At 39.3% G+C, this 19,489-nt stretch overlaps 1 protein-coding gene across 1 annotated transcript; it reads left to right on the forward strand.

The window, feature by feature from the left end:
* Positions 1-6,871: 6,871 nt before the first annotated feature.
* atoh8 (atonal bHLH transcription factor 8) lies at positions 6,872-17,825 on the forward strand. The gene is made up of 3 exons (XM_067456905.1): positions 6,872-7,730; positions 10,962-11,153; positions 15,217-17,825. Exons 1-3 carry the CDS (start codon positions 7,167-7,169, stop codon positions 15,220-15,222), a joined length of 762 nt encoding a protein of 253 aa, XP_067313006.1. The 5' UTR covers positions 6,872-7,166; the 3' UTR covers positions 15,223-17,825.
* The last annotated feature ends 1,664 nt before the right edge of the window (positions 17,826-19,489 follow it).

The raw sequence follows: 19,489 nt of genomic DNA on the forward strand, positions 1-19,489 counted from the left end.
TACTTGAGTAAAAATCTGTTTTTACAACTTTCACTTGTAACGGAGTAATATTTGACCAGTAGTACTTTTACTTTTACTCAAGTAATAGAGTTGTGTACTTTGTCCACCTCTGTGAATATATAAGCTAATATAGTGCAAATTTTAGTGAAATAGTTAAATATGGGCTGTACTAATGCTATGTGAGATAGGCTATTGTTTTATTGATGGCTTTCCGCCATTGGAACACTGATGAGCGATTACACGACATATAAGTTTTATATAAGTTGTACTGTATTTTTCCACATACCTTCAGATGTTCATTCATGTTTATTCTGTAGTATTACGAGGGAGAGATGATTGCACCCAGTTAGGGCTGCTGCTTGAACTAGTGATCAGTCACGCCACATTAAAGGGTCATTAGACTGTAAAACAAATTTTCTGAGATTTTAACAGAATTATGTGTGTTAAACATCATGGAAGACAATGTTACCATCTGTTAGTTTTGAATGTGAATTTAAAACCTTTTTGCTGAGCATCCTGGTTTAAATTCGTCTTCGTAATATCATAGGTTGTGACATTTTCTCATACTATAGTATGGCGATAACTCATCTGTGTGTCTCATAATTATTCATTAAACTGCATGTCTTTATCCTATGAGAAGACGCGTTGCTTAAAGGTGGGATAAGTAATATCTGGTAACCGTTGTTGTTATTTCAAATCACCAAAACAAACACGCCCCTGCCCCCAAAAAGTGTCTCGGCCCTATATTGATAGCGCCGCCCCACACATACGTAACCCAGGCAACGACTACGGCATAATCTGTGTGTAACTAATCCAGGTCGAATATTCAATGAAAAAGTCACCCCTTCCATCACAAAAACACAAACCGTTCTCATGAACAACTCGATTATACACGAGCTGACAGTCCAGCTAACGACATATTACAATTATGACCAGATTAGAGTTATAGCGATGACAAAAACACAAACAGTTCTCATGAACAACTCGATAAAGTTAGTAGGCTATACACGCTCTATAGTCCAGCTAACGACATATATTACAATTATGACCGGATGGGTAATATAGATGTAAAGAGGAAACAAACATACCGGTATATTAGGAGTATAGTATCTTACCTGTCGGACACATTTTGTGAGCTGACGCTTGAAACAGACAGTGAGGAGATTTAGATGCTCCATACGGTGTGGACATGAACGGGTCTTTATCATCGCTGAAGTGAGCGACAATACGATGGACAAACAAGCGAACATGACACATCAGCATTTTCAAGCAAAAGCCAGCAGATATTAGTTCTTTTTTGGCTAATGTCCGTCCTGTGTGACTCGTGTGTTTTGAATAATGTTCAAACACGATAACACGATTCATCCACACTGTGAGTGTAACCGCTCTTTTTATGGACATTTAACCGACCAAACGAATTATAAAAACACAATGTGCATCAAAAGTTCATATATATTTTCGATGCAGAGAACAAATTGCTATTGGCCGTGCATTTATTTGCCCATTGCCCATTATAGCTGTCAGGATATGTATGTATTTGTGTAACAGTGAGCTTACAAACCCATGTGTATATTGTGTTGTGTGTAACTTAAAGGGGTACTTCAGCGCTGGGAAGATGAATCTGTATTTAAACTGGGTCACCAATGCAGTAGAAATGTGAAATTATTTTTGAATTTGGTGTCTTCTAGACTGAGAAAAGACAGAAAATGTATTTTTGTCCCATGGGGATGAAAGACTACAATTCCCAGAATGCTTCGCTGCCCTGTGAGGCCATTCCCAACACCACCAACTTCATTACTGTGACTGAGTTAGAGAAGACACTAAACTGAACGTGTCTGTTCAATATAATGAGTGAGTCACCGCGCGAGTGTCACAGCCCTGAGCACTAACTGCAGGAGTGATGAGAGCTGAGGTAACCGCGACTACACTCGCGGCATACATTCACAACGCGAGTTCAGTCTGGCACGCGTTTCAGTTCATGCCTTTACAAGCTTAACTTTCATAGAAATGAATTTGAGAAGTTAAAAGACTTACATTGCTCACCATAGCTCTGTTTAAATGATCCTGTCTGCAAGCTGAGCTCTCCCTGCCAGCTGAGTGTAATCTCCCATCCCCCATACGCAGATTCAAAACATGCGGAAATGGCTCCCTCTGCTGGCTGTAGTCTTTAGCCTCTGGGCAAACATTCCTCCTATGATGCAAAAATCATCATTTTGCATCATAGGAGGAATTTTTCCAGAAATAAAATGCATAAATCTCTTGTCTCAGGGGGATATGAGGGGGGAAAGCACAATAATTTGAATATTCTCCAGGGTTTCTACTGATACAAAGCCATATGCTAATCGCTGAAGTAACCCTTTAATGGTCATTTGCAGCATGCAATTGCATTTGTGCATTGATGCTTTTAATAAGAGCAAAATAAAATTGTCTGGATCAGAGGCCGTTGATGTGCTGTCAGTCCCCCTCCAGAGGGTTTTAAAGGGTTTCATGACCCTTTAAAGTGTGTCAAATGGCATTTTTTTGTTTTTGACTTTTGTTTCTTATCGAAAGTAACAAAACGGAGAGCTTATTGCGATTATTGGTTGTTAATGGTGGTCAGGCTTCAGTGCTGTATTCGACATAAGACAAGTACTGAAAATTTGTAGGACGAATACTTGCACCAATGTCAAGGAAGAATTTAGTTTTTTGACATAAGATAAAGTGAGGTCAACCTCAGCAATGGGCCAGGGTTGCCGTTCGGTACGCCGTGAGAATACCGCGGTATGTACCGTTGGTGGTGTATTGCGGTTTTCGGTTCGGTTCGGTTTGAATATCGTTACACCTCTAATCATTTATCATCATCAAGTCATTTGACAATCATCAGAGATTAACCATTTAAAGGTTGTTTTTAACAATTGCATCCCTTATTGCATTCTGATGGAGGATAGGCTGGGTGTTCAACAGACTTAGGTGCATCATAACCATCATCACAGAGAGGGACATTGTGTCTGGTCGTGATGCTGTGAAGGACAATACGGGCCAGTATTATGTTGCATGCTCTTCCTGGATTCACTTGCAAGTAGCAAAGCACGTTTCTGGAACTCAATTGCACATCTTGTTTTGCAATTTAGCAGTATTTGAGCGTGCCTGCTTAGTAGGGCTGGGCGATATGGCCACAAAAAAATCCCTGATTTTTTCACAAAAAATTGATTTATGATTTAAGTCGATTTTTTCCCCCTCCTACTTAAAATCAATCTGCAGATAACAAAGAAATTGTTAAAAACAAGTTTAACTTTATTTTGTTTAGGTAAAATATTTGCGGCTTGGTAGCGCCTACCTGGGGTCCAAAACTTTCAGCATGTGAATAACCCCCGACGAATCATAAATCGATTTTTTATTCCACAGTATAAATGGGCACCATATCTTTTGCAATATACAGTATACATATCAAAGGTTTATTAATTGAAATGCAGATAAAATTGGCTTTTATTAACAACAATGTGCAAAAAAAAAAAAAAAAAAAACTTTGCAGTGGGGGTATTATTGTTCTGTGAAAAACTGAACCAAATACAAATGACACCGTATGTTGTAAGACACTGTCCTTGTTGTTTGTGACTGGGGCAAACACACGCTGGGGAGGGCTGAGCCATTACGGGAGCCCAGAGGGGAGCGTCGGCGGATTTTAAAGAGAAAAACGGTTTTCATTCACAAAAATCGACTTAAACTACACACTCGAATGAATCGATAAAATTGATTTATTTCCCAGCCCTACTGCTTAGGTATGTTTTGTGCCAGGTAGAAGTGGATAGGTACTGTAACTGTCTCCTATGCCATCCGGTCAGCATGATATCAGTATAAAATGTATAGTAAAGCCAATGTTTAGTGTTTGTTTTGGGTTAATAGTTCTTGTGACAGATATTTGGCTATAATCGTGCTAAAAATACAAAAAGTGCCATTCAGTAGCGATCACTAGATCCGCAGTCTTTACAGACTACCGGTGCACCATTGCGTATTTTTGAGGGAACGGCTTCATAGACCTCAAAGACAATTTGTACAAGGAGGGACAGAGCAGTGTAGAATAAAGGTGAAATATAATGCAATTTTAAAAAACTAAAACAGAGCATGAACACAAGTTACAGTGCACAATCAAGCCTTAGAAAGAATGTGTTTTAACACCGCTTTGGGGCGGCACTAGGGGCGGCAGTGGCTCAGTGGTTCATGTAGGTTGTCTACAAACCAGAAGGTTGGTGGTTCAATCCCCGGTTCCACCTGACCAAGTGTCGAAGTGTCCATGAGCAAGACACCTAACCCCAGCTGCTCCCGACGAGCTGGATGGCGCCTTACATGGCTGACATCGCCGTCGGTGTATGAATGGGTGAATGTGAGGCAAAATGTAAAGCGCTTTGGATAAAAGCGCTATATAAATGCAGTCCATTTACCGCTTTAAAGTACATTTTAAAGGGCAAATAGCACAAATGTAACAGTGGACTAGAGTTTGAGGGACACAAACTAAATTAAGTTTTTCACTTAAAAAAAAAATGTATGAAAAAAAAGTGGGGTTATTTATTTATTTATATTACTAATACTCCAAATTGCTAATTTGGTACACCGATAATTGAAAACCCATGTTGCATTAAAGTTAATGAACATTGTATTTGAAATATGCAGAATTGTTTCAATGGGATATACAATCCACTACTGTAGGAAAGACCCTCCTAACAAAATGGCAGTGGCTAAGAATAAAGGCTAAATTATATGGCTGTGGGTCTTTTTAAACACACACCAATTCAACATTAGCTGATGTGCTTTTGGCTTATGTTAAATTAAATCAATCATAAAGCAATCTCGCACACTGCTGGAGATGCCATTATGCGTAGAAGTGACTAACAAAAGGAAATTTGAAATCACCCAAAATGGGAATGCAATGGAGTCTGGACAGAAGAAGACGATGTAAGTGAAAGTAAGTGAAGTTGAGAATTAATTTAGGGCCATACTGAAGCACCAAACACTTAAACAAGCAAGGCAACAAGCCGGTGATTACACAGATGTGGATCTTGACATTATTGGAGATGAAAACTCATAATCTCTGTATAATCTCTGGGATTCAAGGTGTTGGGGACGGTGAGCCCGAGAGAGTACTAGAGGAAAAGTGAGTCAGTTCCTCCTAATGCAGAGGAAACATTTATTCTGGATGTCAGCCATGTTTTTGAGCAAGAAGTTGGATACTCACTGGTATCACTGGAAAAAAGGCTTGTAACATTCATTGCAAAACAAGGATGATGATGACTATAATAAGCCACTTCTTAAATGCGAAACTGAAAGCGTGAAGGTACAGATTTGTTAGGCAGAGGAATAAGTCACTCATACCAAACTACTGCAAAACAAAGCCACACATGAAAATCTGCTTTTAGCTGCTCTCCACAAATGAAGAACTCTGAATAATCTTGATTTTGTTAACTATGACCTTTTTATGATTTAAATCTGTTCAAATATGCACACTGCACTTGTGAGTAATGTATGTGTTTTTCTTTTATTTGTTGAGGGTCTGGATATTTGTATGCTTTATTATGCTGTTTGTGCAGCGAGAACCAATGAGGTTCATTCGCACGTTTGAGCTTCCCCAATGAGATTTGATCTTTTGCGTCAAGCACGTAAGGTTGAACTTTTGCTTTTGTTCGCTGATCAATGTTTAAATCTGAATAAAAGCCTAAATTCAATCTGTTCATCATATAAAGCGATCAAGTCTCTTCAGAAATTTTGGACTTAACTGCTAAAATCATATGGATTAGTTTTATGATCTTTTTATGAACTTTTTGTCAAAGTGGTAGTTGCGTATCTGTCAGTAGAGGGACGGAAAGCTCTCAGATTTCATCGAAAATATCTTCATTTTTGTTCTGAAGATGAACAACAGTCTTACATGTTTGGAACGAGTATCATATACTCACCCTCATGGTGTAAATGTTCCTTAAATAAATAAAAATGCAGAAAGAAAGAAAAAAAGAAAGACAATTGATTGTGTAATTTCCTTAAATGCACCACAAAATCAAAACAGACTATTCTTATTTTTATTTATCCACCCATGCTCATCATTACCAGACAAGTTTCAGTCCCTCCCCTCCAGCAATCTAACACACATATGAAATGACCGAAGCAATTTGCAAACAGCAACAATGATCCAATCAATTCCCGATGAGCAACACCAAGTCCTGCACACTTCACTGGGATATAGGTCACAACAGGGAAGAAAGGTCAATTCCCGATAAACCGTCAGTGTGAGGATTTATGTTTTCTTACTCATTCATCCCTTTTATCCCACCTGCTCTCCCCTCAAAGGCGTTTTACCAAAGAATGTTTTCCTTAATATATCCGAGTTTATTAAGCACATTATTTTTGGGTGTACTAAATCTATGCAAGTACATGATTCTATTAAGCTCTGCAAAACACACAAATAGTAGCAAGAACTAAAAATAAATAGGATTTCTGTGTGCAACCAACTTTTTGAAAAAGTGTACACTGAATTTATGGATGGGTTTTATTAATGAATGACATTTTATGTAATGTTTAATTAGAAAACGTGTAAAAACTTACTGAGATAAACAGTCAACAACATGCTCTCGAATATGTTAGGTTATTAATGTACAATATAAGAAATACAGTTCTTGGAAAGATTTCTGCATCTGTCTTCCTTGTTTATGAATTATGAAACCACCCTATTAATTCAGACCGGCCTACTTTTTAACAAAGGCTTATATTAAGTAGGTTAACCTATGACAACGTCGTAAAATTATAATTATCATCATTTGAAAAGCTGTCGAGAGAGTGCTTTCATTGGTCATGTGTCAGGTCCTCTTGAGGGTTTATTTTGGGCGGTCTCTCGGCGCTGACTTATCTCACCAACAGGGGCTTCTGTGTTAACTGAGGCTGAATAAACACAGATGAACTGTCGAGCACATTCACAAAAATGTCCTGGCAATGTCTGCCTGACTTCACAGGACTCAGGACACCACGGGAGAAGCACGTCACCTCAAAAATACACTGACATGGAGATTTAAACAAGCGGAGCAGGCATGCTCGTCCTAGAAGACTTGACTACAGCTGACCGAGCGCTGATTTGACACTTACAGCGTGCTTTGTGTCAACAACATTTCTCTTCTTTTCATTTATTTTTATTTTCTTGGACATCCGAAATGAAGAATCCACATCTAAACGGTCATTGCAAGATCCTAAACACGGTACCAGGAGACAAGAAATTAAAACGGAAAGCACGAGACCCAATTAAGCGTGTCAGTGAGGATCAGTTACCTTACTTCAAATTGTATAAGAACTCGCATCTAATGATCGAGACACCGGGAGACGGTTGTCAAAAAGAGACGCACGGTTCGGAAAGCGTCGCCGCGGGTGTCGGAAACGACATTTTAAACACAGCCGTAGATATGCGGATTAACACCGTGATTTGTGGAGAGGTACATGACTCGAAACTTCTCTCCGAGAAGACTGTCAATAACAAACACTCGGCTTTGAGCAGTTCACAGGTTTTTCCGTTGGAGCGCGTTGTGTTGTCTCAGCGCGCAGTCTCTCAGGCGCCCGCGACCAGCGGGAGCGCGGAATCACCGCGGAGACGCGCAGGAGAGCCGTCTGGCGTCGTCACGGAGATCAAAGCCATTCAGCAGACTCGGAGGCTACTGGCGAACGCGCGCGAGAGGACGCGCGTGCACACCATCAGTGCAGCCTTTGAGGCGCTGAGAAAGCAGGTAAAGTCCCACAGGCTGCGTTACCTCAGTGGTGCATGAAATGCCACGAAAAGCAAAGCACTAAAGTCGCGAGGTTCTGCTTTTACGCAGACTGGAAATGTAGAGGTCAATAATATCCCAAATTTGAGGAATGCAAATATGTATTTGTTTCAACAAAATAAAGAAAGTGCCCTATTGACAATAACTTGGACAGTTTTGTTTTTTTTGTTTTTTTTTTGCAGGTTTTTTTTTGTGCAATTTTTTGTTGTTGTTGCAGTTTTGGAGATTTTACACAATTGTAAATGATCTTATCAGCACAAACCAAACGTCTAAATTATGGAAGGAAAAAAAAAGAATGGAGTTGGATCATCAATGAATATATATATATATATATATATATATATATATATATATATATATATATATTTTTTTTTTTTTAACTACTAGAATAAAGCCATGACCAAACAAATAATCCTTTAACCCTTAAATGTGTGACTGTTTCGCTAATCATTATTACATATCCGGGTCTTTAGCGACCCGGCTCTATATCTAACACGGATGGATAGTGATAATATAAAACTCACCTGATATTAGAGTAACAATAACAGAAGAATAAAATAAAGCATAGTTTGTGAACTTTTGGTGCTTGGAAGGGTTCCGTTTGAAATGTTTTATACCATCATCACTGTCCTCGTCAGAGCTAATTTCCCAGCACATTCAGCATCTGGATTATATTTGCGATCTCAGACATGTTCAAAATCAATATTTTGATCGCTAACGATCTGTCTAGCTGCCTTGCTCAGCTCCTCAACACTGAGTCCTGCTCTGCTTCACACTACAGTAACGTTAATAACCGCATCCATGAACATGATTTCTGCCCGAGTCCTATCCCGATTCTTTCCCACCGGCTGTGAGGTGAAGACCACATGAAGATTCTGAGCTGAAACTTGGCGTCATCAACCTACGCCTTTGTTTTGAATAGGCGACCTCAAGTAGGGAAAAGTTACATATGTAGCTTTAAACATTAACCGTGTTGAATTATCACAGCAAACACCTAATTTGTTTTATTGTAAAAGTAACCTTACAAAGAAGCCCTTTGATGAATAGTACATTATTAGATAGCACAAGTAAATCTTGTCTATTTGATGTCTGCATTCATAAAGTTTTTTTTAGTGTTTGCTCATCTGCTATACATCTCTAGCATGTATTGTATTAGATGTCATATAGACATTTAGAAGATAAGTAGAAGTAGTTAGAAGAAGATAAAATTGCTTTTTCTAAGACGTTTATCAGATGTTTTTACACAGCAGATGCTTTCTAGCCTGACAAGCCAGACCCACATAAAGATGTTTGGTCTGGAAAGTCACCATTGACAGCTCAATCCGAGGGGCGGATAAACGGCTGTCTTTCAAACTCGCTCTGCACGCGATAGGATAGCGCTACAACCAACCAGAGCAACGAAGGTGAAGCGGAGCTCGCTGACAGATTAAACATTCACCGTATCCGGTCGGCAAAACTCTGAACACATCTTCCCTTTTTAAGAATGACTTCAGTGCCGTTCTTTGTTCTTCTCTCAGAGAGAAGCTTAACTCCAAGTCTTCCAGAGTCGCGGTCAAAGCTGTTTCGAAAGACCGCCGCCGTTCGCCAGTTTCTGTGTTTACTAGAAGCACGCAAACGCAACTCAGCCGTCGTCATTTTGGCCCCGCCCACCGACTCTATACACGATGTGATTGGCCCGGCAAGAGTTAGGCGATAACAGCGCAGAAGGGACCTGCGTCTGTGCAGTGAGCCGCGGTATCAAGGCCCTGCACATACTCGCGCAGAATCGATTTGTACATTTTTTTGCAGAACAACTCCTTTTGTCAATGTGAAATAAACAGGAAATGTAGAAATTAAAGTTAAAGCTCCAATCTCCTCCCGAAAATCCCTCAAAAATCCCCTCTGAATACTTCGGTCAGAGAAGCTGTCAATCATGACATCACACCCCCGTTTTTATAGCATCAAATAACTAACTAAAACCAAACTTATTTAAAAAAACGAACACTTGAACATACATCAGCGTGGCCTAAAATGACAAAAAAAAAACTATCTTTGGAAAAAAACGTGTATTTGATTGTTTAGTTTGTCTCGCAAATTGAAATACATGGCGGGTTTATGACCTATAGAGACAGAGCACATTTAGGCCACGCCCACATGGAGGGGAGGGGGGCACTTTCCATTGACTTTGTATTGCATGAAGCAGTCGCCTTGTCATTTCTGACTTGTAACAAAAAACAGTCAAAAAGAACAATGTCTAAAAGCTGCGAAGTAAGCAAACTAAAAAACACATAACTGAGATTTTTGAGCTGTCGACCCAAAAAAATGTGCATTTAAGGAGACCAAAGTGGATAGAAGCAATAAGACCAGGGTATTCTCACAAAAATGCGTATAAATAGTACGAGTGTGCAATGTCGTGGAATGTATACGCCAAAACTCATTTTGGCGTGTCTATGGCACGCTGTTTTTCGCGTGCATATGATACGCATTTTATGGTGTATTATACATACAAACCCCCCACCCCACCACCCTAAACCTACCCAAGCGTGTGTCATATATACGCCCCACTACCCTAAACCTACCCAAGCGTGTGTCATATATACGCCATAAAGTGCGTATCATATGCACGCGAAAAACAGCGTATCATATGCACGCCAAAATGAGTTTTGGCGTATACATTCCACGACATTGCAAACTCGTACTATTTATACACATTTATGTGTGATCGGGTTGATAAGACGTGAAGCTTCAACAGGAAGAATGGGTCAATTTTGGGATCCTGACACTCATTATGTCTCAGTATGCCAACGTGTCCAGTAAACATTTTGTGAAATATGCGCTCCGTCTCAATTGCCTGTACCCCCTTTTGTGTCCTTAAACGCTCGTTTTTTGGGGTCAACATCTAATAAAAACTTCATTTTTTTGGTTCTGGTTTTTATATCTTGATTTCTGCACACCTTGTCACATATCAGCTTTTGGACAGTGTCATTTTTTTTAAATAAGTCAGAAATGACAAAGAGGCCGCTTCACGCAATAGAAAGTCAATGCAGACGGTTGGTTGGCCCACCCTACGAAATACTCCTAAATTGCCTGAAAAACCACCTCATGTGAGCATAAAATTCAATTTGTGCAATTTAAAGTGTAATTGAAACAATTTATTTTTATATTCACAGCCTGCTTTTTCTCACTTGACGACACCTTAATCTGCTTTTACAGGTACCCTGCTACTCTTATGGGCAGAAGCTTTCCAAGTTGGCTATATTAAGAATAGCTTGCAACTACATACTGTCCCTCGCTCAGCTTGCCGACCTGGATTATTCGCCAGACCACCGCAACATGAGCTTCAGAGAGTGTGTGGAGCAGTGCACTAGAACTCTACAGGCCGAGGGTCGCTCCAAAAAGAGGAAGGTAAACATTGGGTTGGGAGGAAGTTTTCCAGTGTCTCATGAAGGGTCCTGTGTATCCTGTGTGTAGGGCTCTTATATGATAAAACCAGGAGACAAACCACATTTCCCACCTTTGATTTACTCTCAACGGTCATGTAGTGCAAGTGGTTATCTGTATTATATTATTTTTGAAAAGAAAACAAACCTATGCCTATAGAAAGTCATGTTGCTCTCATGTGAACCTTGACATTTGCCCAGCAAACTGAATAATTATAGACAGGCAGAACTGCATTGTGTCTTCTTAAGCTGATGATACACAGGGTCAACTTTTTAAGCAATGTTGCTGAAAGATGTTTCTGTGGGCTTTTTCCCATAGGGAATGGGCAACACATTTCTCTTTGGGTATCCAGATAGAAATATGTTGACCATTCTCAATGGGAAAGTGCCCAAGCAACATCTTTCAGCAACATTGCTCAAAAAGTTGCCTTGTGTATCATCAGCTTTAGGGTGTTTTTACACTTGGCATGTTTGGTGCGATTAAAACAAACCCTGGTGCGATTTGCTCTGTTAGCGTGGTTCATTTGAACAAGTGTGAACGCTGCCATCTGAAACCAAATCATCGGACCGAAACATCTAAAAAGATTGGTCTCTCTGCTCGCTTCCAAGCCAGCTCTGATGAGGTTCAACTGATAACACAACAGACCAAAGACATGTAAATGAACCAAAAACTGGAAGATGAGACCCTAAAAAAGACAGGATGCTTACGCACATCAGGTTTTCTCGTCTTAACTGCGAGTTCCCCCATCACAGTTCGGTACAGGCATCAGAAATGCATCTCGCAGATCTTCATTTGTGTGTGAGATGGAAGGGCCTGCCCCTATTTTGACTCCTTTACACATTTTATAGGCTCTTCTTGAGTTTTCAGTTAGTCAAAATACCATCATATATGGCTACACACACACACAACAAGCGCATTTATACCAGAACACGGCATTGCTTTGAATGTTCGGTCTCAAAAAGAGGCAATACGCCATAAAAGCCGACCAATCAGGTTGTGAACGTATATGTCTTTAGGTTCGGTATCTTTTGGTCCTATGATAGAAATGGCAATATGAACACTAATAGGACTAATTTTGTGTGTGTGTGGGCATGTTTTTGTGACATATGAGGACACAAATGTGTATAATGACATATGTATTACAAGGAGAGGGTGAAATATGAGGACATTGGATGGACAGGACAGGAATGTTTCCTCTGATGGGTAGGTTTAGGGACAGGGACAGGTTAATGGGATAGAAAATACGGTTTGGACAGTATAAAAACCATTACGCCTATGGAATGTCCCCATATGTCACAAAAACAAAAGTGTGTGTGTGTGTGTGTGTGTGTGTGTGTGTGTGTGTGTGTGTGTGTGTGTGTGTGTGTGTGTGTGTGTGTGTGTGTACCAAGCGAACCGACAAGTATGAGCACACCCATAATTCTGCCATCCATTAGTTATTTTCTGCAAAAATAACAATAGTGGCAACCAAGGCAGAACATACATGCAAAATTGGAGAGAATCCCCCCCTCGCCTAATAATGATCCTATTAAATTAAATTATCATCAACTTTTGTCAGACACAGGACTGGGTGTTCCGCCAGCTTTTTCCTGAGAAAGCATCCCGGGCGAATAAACGAAGTGATTGATGTGTTTTTGTGGGGAGTTTTATGACACAGTCATCTATGCAGTCCCTATTTCCTGCGGAGTTATCCTATATCAACATGTGCGTTCCCTCGTAATGATGTGCTCATGGTTTGTGTACAGTTAACCGTATAGTTTCTGTGATCCTCTCATAGGAAAGAGTGGGATGATTTTATGACATTTACAATTAGAGCAGCTATGACAAATCTAATCAGTGCTTATGCTAATAGTTAGGTTAGGCACACTTTAAAAAATACTGGGTTGTTTTAACCCAATGTTAGGTCAAATATGGACTAACCCAGGAATTGGGTTGTTTTAATCCTGCGATTGGGTTAAATATTTGCTTAAGACAACCCAATCGCTGGGTTAAAACAACCCAATTGCTGGGTTAGTCCATATTTGACCCAACATTGGGTTGTTTTTTTACCCAGAATTTTTTAGAGTGCATGAAGGGTCTTCAGGAGCCCAATAGATTATGAGTGAACCTCCATCCCTATGCGAGCTACACTCTTAAAAATAAAAGGTTCTTAAATGGTTCATTGGCAGGGTGTGTGGTTCCTTAAAGAACCTTTAATATCCAAAGAACCTTTTCATTGCACAACAGGTTCTTTAGACTATAAAATGGTTAGAAAAAAATGGTTCTTTAAAGAACCTTTCACAAAACGGTTCTTTGGGAACCAAAAATGGTTCTTCTATAACTTCTCTGTGAAACCCCATTTTTGGTTCCCTGCAAAAAAAAATGCTTTTCTTACACAGTATTTTTGTCTTGTTTCTAGTCCAAACATCTAAATATTCTTAAAACAAGAAGTATTTACTAGACAAGCAAAAGTAATTGTCTTGTTTTGGGAAGAAATAACTCAAAATTAAGAGTTTTTGCTTCAAATAAGCAAACTAGTCTGCCAGTGGGGTAGGCAAAATAATCTTAGAACAACATTATTTATCTTACCCCACTGGCAGATTATTTTGCTTATTTGAAGCAAAAACTCTTAATTTTGAGTTATTTCTTCCCAAAACAAGACAATAATTTTATTTGTCTAGTAAATGCTTCTTAAAGGGGTGTTTCCGTGTGTGTTTTTTCTAGGCTTGGCTGTGTTAATGGGGCCATATTTTTCTTCTATTCTCCCTTTATTCCACACCGCTGTCTCCACTGTCCTCTGAACGGCTCGTTTGCTTCCCCATCCCTCTGAAAAACGCAATGGTCTTAGATTGGTCAGATGGCCAAATGTAGTTTCCTGTATTTTTATTGGCTGAAGTGAAACGCCACGCCCCTTCCCATTACGGGCAGAAGTCACATCTGCGGAGACTAGCGAGGGTTTATGATGTCACCAACCCAGGAAGAAGCTCGTTGTAGTCCAAACCGGCCGTTTTTGTAGGCAATAAACTGCCGTAACTTTAAAAGACAATATCTCCGTTTGCATTGAACTTTCAGCGCTGTAACTTTGCAGATACTGTTTATGCTCAAACAGCAACATTACACACTAACTACAGTGAAAAAAGTCAAATCGCATGCAACCACCCCTTTAATGTACACTCTAAAAAATGCTGGGTTGTTTTAACCCAATGTTGGGTCAAATATGGACTAACCCAGCGATTGGGTTGTTTTAACCCTGCGGTTGGGTTAAATATGGGCTTAAGACAACCCAATCGCTGGGTTAATCCATATTTGACCCAACATTGGGTTGTTTTTTGGCCAGAATTTTTTTGAGTGTACGAATTTTTACAAATTTTGACTAGAAACAAGACATACTAAGTAAGAAAAGCATTTTTTTGCAGTGCTCTTCCTGGCACCTTTACTTTAAAGGGTGTAATACGTTCCTTCAGCAAAGGAAGCCGTTTGAGCGCGCCTCCCCCTCCCCCCTTCAGAGCCAGACACCAGATGTTCGCAGCTCTAGTTGGGAAGTCCTGCTGGCGCCACTCAGGGCAGAGGGCAGAGGGAAGGCACGCGAGCTGGAGCCCAGAGAACTCGCTCACTACAGGATTTGGCACATTCCCCAGCGCGGTCTTGGCTGACTCCCCAGTTCTCCCTTGGCCATCTGTTCCAAAAAAACACTTTGAAATAAAAAAGCACCGATCATCTCTCTCTTAGGATACGGCTCCAAAGAGCAGCTGTTACAGAGGCGAGGGGGAAACAGGAGGAGGGGCACCGTCCAAGAAAGAAATCCCTTTGTCAAGTAGAGCCAGTGAGTCTGAGGGGAAAAATGTTTTGGCAAAGCAGAGCGTTGAAAAGCACTGAGTGAACATGGAAATGTGCATGAGTGTTGCAATTCTCAACACACACAAAAAAAACACTAAAAAACAATTAGACCACTATATCAAGTCAGAATATGATCCTTTCTTTTGTCTGTATTTTTTTTTTTTTTTTTTTGAGAACTAACTCATTCATTTTTGCTGTTGTTTCACAATAGGAATAAAATGAAGAATATCTTGGATTCTGGAGAAAGAAGGAACTCAATCAATGAACATGAAGACTCTTTCCCCATGTGGGAAAATGAAAGTGTAAAGTGATTTTTACACTGCACTACAGCTACCCCTATAAACCCGTAACGGATCGAAATATGCTATTCTACAACTTTTGCACAGCACAAACATTTTTCAAACGGATGATGTTTCATTTTCCATTGTTGCATAACCGTGTGCAGCAGTCACAGACAGATTATTTATTTATTCTTGTTATTTGATTCGCAGTGTTGAACAAATACACGTAACATTAAGGTTCCAAAGGGTTTTTTTGTTGTTGTTTTTTTGCTTTCATTTTATAGAATTGTTATTTTTGGTTCCACAAAGAACCTTTAAGTAAACAGTTCTAAATAGACCCTTTTTTTTCTTAGCTTGAAGATTTAACTCTTTCCCCGCCAGAGTTTTTAAAATAAAACATTGCTAGCCACCGCCAGCGTTTTTGATCAAACATTTCATGGCCACCAGAATATTTTGTTGCATGAATATATATGTAAAAAGAAAGAATAGACCCTCAGCTTTTAAACAAAATCAAAAAAAAATATTTTATTCCAGCTTCATGCATTCTTTTTTTTTTTAATCAACACTTGAATATGGGTAAGTTGTATATATATATATATATATATAAAGCAACATTTTGAGCAAAAAGTTGAGAAAATCATGTTTTATCAAAACATGCACAGTTCGAGTAGCTGGAGTCCATCAAACACCCCTTATGCTTGCACGGTCCTGTAGCTCATCCTGAGTCGACATTTCTCTCGCTAACATTAGGCAGTTTTGATTTATATGCTGTTTAATTGTGATGATCGCATTATTTCTATGCATATGATTACATCTCTTGTGTTTTGATCATGAGATTTAGTATTCTTTCAGAAACCATTATAGCGGCTCAGGGTTGCAAAACAAAACCCACTCAATTGCTACTTAAAACTAGTCCCAATCGTGTTTCGTACCCTGCGTTTTTTGGCGGGGTTACATGCCTAAATTCGCATTCCCGTGCTAAATATCACATTATTGGGGTCACTTCAGCCCTAAGCAGCAGTGTTAAAGTAGCCAAATTCTGCTGAAACCGGCAAACTTGGCAACACTCTAGCGCCCCCTAACGTATAACAGTGAAAGCACGGAAAAAATGACATCCCTATTATACTATATCAACACAAATTGATAGGTCAAACATCCACCCACAAATACTCGACAAACAACGCATCCGGCTGTCTTTGAGTTCACATGAACAACCGTTAAAGTTAATACATCGGTAGTCAATAATCAATAATAATGAATTACATTTTTTCAATTTTACACATAATAATCCAATATGATTACATTACACAAAACTGAAATTGCACATCAAAATAACACAATGTCAATATTTCACAAATCACGTTAGCAGGGGAGCGCATGATGTCTTATTAAGGGGCGCCGAGGTCTTGTGTTTGGCAGGGAAAGAGTTAATCATCTAAACAACCCTTTTCCACTATAAGAGCCTTTTGTGGAATGAAAGGGTTCCCTAGATGGTAAACGTTCTTCATGCTTTAACCATCAATGCCAATGAAGAACCGTTATGTTTATGAGTGTATCTATAAGTTCCTGTGCATATTCTGTCAAGAATGTCCTGCATGTGCTAGATCAAGAAAGCACACATCCTTTTCTTTTAAATTGATTTAATAATTTTTTTCATGTTATCAATTACATTATAAACACAGATATCAATGAAAATGGCATATCATTAATTGAACACTCATCTCCTGTCTCCCATCTGGTTTGTATTAACTTTAACATTCTCGTAAACAGGAGTCTATACTTAAGAAAATGTATCTGAGATTTGAGCTTTGTCAGCCAGTTGCTTATGTTAGTCTGTATTTTATACATGTATTTACTGTTAAAATACTTAACTATGTTGTAGTTAATGTAATATAAGAATGCATCTTCGTTACTGAAGAAGTTCTTCTTTGGAGGCAGCAGTTAGCAATTGTTGGTGATCCGCCAAAAACATCAAGAGGACACAGATCTGAACATATAGTGACCTGACCTGATCAGCAGGTGTCTCTCTCACACACACACACACACACACACACACACACACACACACACACACACACACACACACACACACACACACACACACACACACACACACACACAGAATGAATCTCATTGGTTCTTGAGAAGCTCAAACGTGATGCGTAACACACACACACACACACACACACACACACACACACACACACACACACACACACACACCTAATGTCTGCATCATCAAAACTTAATGAATGTTTTAGCTATGCCAAAGTCAGTATTATGTGTTGATATACATGCCAGAAACACATTAATCACTGCAATAATGATCCAATCATAGTATTTACTTATTTAAATTCAGAAGGTGACTGAATTTTTTTTTGGCCAAGCTGTTTATATAATGTATTTAATTGTATGTATGAATAAAGTTGTGTTCCACCAATGAGAAAATGAAGATTAGGTTGTTGATGGATTAGTGTTTGACCAATGTGTTTATAAGCATTTTAACGTCTTTGTTAACCAAATATATTTTAAGATTGTAGACGGCCCCTTTGTGTCATTTTTTCTGGACAGATAACATGATTATCGTGAAACTCTGCATGGCACAAGCTGACAGGTCAGCATATTCTTACTGCTTTCTCTCTGACACCTTCCTCCCCAGCACCACCCGTCTACACTGTAAAAAAGTTGTTTTTTAAAAGTACAATTAGCATGTCATTCCCCAATTGAAACTTAAATAGTTGTCATTCAAGAATGCTTTGGAGTACAGACGTTTGATCTTGTTTTAAAGACACTCAGCAGATTATAGCTGAAGTAAACTTTAAACAAAGAAACTATGAAAAAAATATGGAAGTTTAAATTTACTGTAAACTAAATGTACAGTACCTAAATATCTTTTACTCTAAAAGGAAGCTCCTTTCACACTGCGATTCCGGCAAATACACGGATAATGCGACCCGGCATTTGTTCCCGGGCCGCTAGATTTGGTCCATTCTCACTGCCAGCGAAATACCGTAATATGTGCGCTTTCACACACAACACTTAACCGTCCCGGGTCGAGTTGACACGTGACATCCTGATGTGACGTATAATGGCGAGCAATCTCAGCTTCAGCGCGGATAGTAAGGAGCTCCGTGGTCTCGACTTGTGTTCAGTTTGCGCACATTTCTGCTTGTTTAATTTTAGTTTCTTTTGTATACGAACACTCTCTGCGTTTAAAACACCGACTAGCTCTTCTGGCACTGCAGGGTTGTATTATTGAAAAAACAAGCTCTAGGAGTCGCACGATAACTACGTACACGTTGCGGCATTAGTTTTGGCTTTTGTTCACACAGCGCTCGTCCCGGGTCGAATCCCGCAATGTTACTAGGTCCCCGACCCGGGTTCAATTCGGTAATCAATCCCGGGACGACAGAAGGCGACCCGGCAATGCTCCGGGAATATTCCGGGTCCGAAGTGCAGTGTGAAAGGGGCTTAAAAGGACTATAAAATCAAAGACATATGTCAAACCAAGTTCTAAATTTGAAGTTGACATCACAAAAATTGAATTTCACAAAATATTTTATTTATGCGTAATACCAAAAATAGCCACCGGGTGACACATTCCATTGAATTTTCTTTTGATGCGTAACAGATTAAAACATTTATGCACAGATATCACTTCTATCACAACATAGGGAACCTTGAGACTCGGACCTTTCCGACAATGTGTTTTGTCAAGATTAGAAAAGGGTTTAATAGTTCAAATAAATGTTGTAATATGAAACATGACGACGTCCAATAGGGGAGGAGCCTGCTAAAAGAATTTAAAGTACCGTTCTTATGGTAACGTGACATCCAATTTCAAAACGGTTTTTAAAGGATTAAATTTTGAGCTTAAGCTTTCCAAATGATATCTAATTTATGATGATTACTAAAATATATGATAAAAAAGGCGATCAAGTATGTAAGGGCGCACGAAAAGTACTCATCCCTTTAAAGCATCTGTCCATTTTATATTGATGTCTCATAAATGTCCAAAAGGGACTTTTTTTCTATTTGACAAGATGTCTTTTTTCCTCCTCAAAGTCTCATGCGTTGCAGGTTTACTTTAATAAGAGGTTTGCCTGTCTATACATCCAAGAACAATTTTACTCCCACGATTATAACAAATCACAGACATTGTCATTTCTTACTCATTTCTTTAAAAATGATTTGTAATTATTA

This window comes from Pseudorasbora parva, chromosome 11, assembly GCF_024679245.1.
Source record: "Pseudorasbora parva isolate DD20220531a chromosome 11, ASM2467924v1, whole genome shotgun sequence".
NCBI lineage: Eukaryota > Metazoa > Chordata > Actinopteri > Cypriniformes > Gobionidae > Pseudorasbora > Pseudorasbora parva.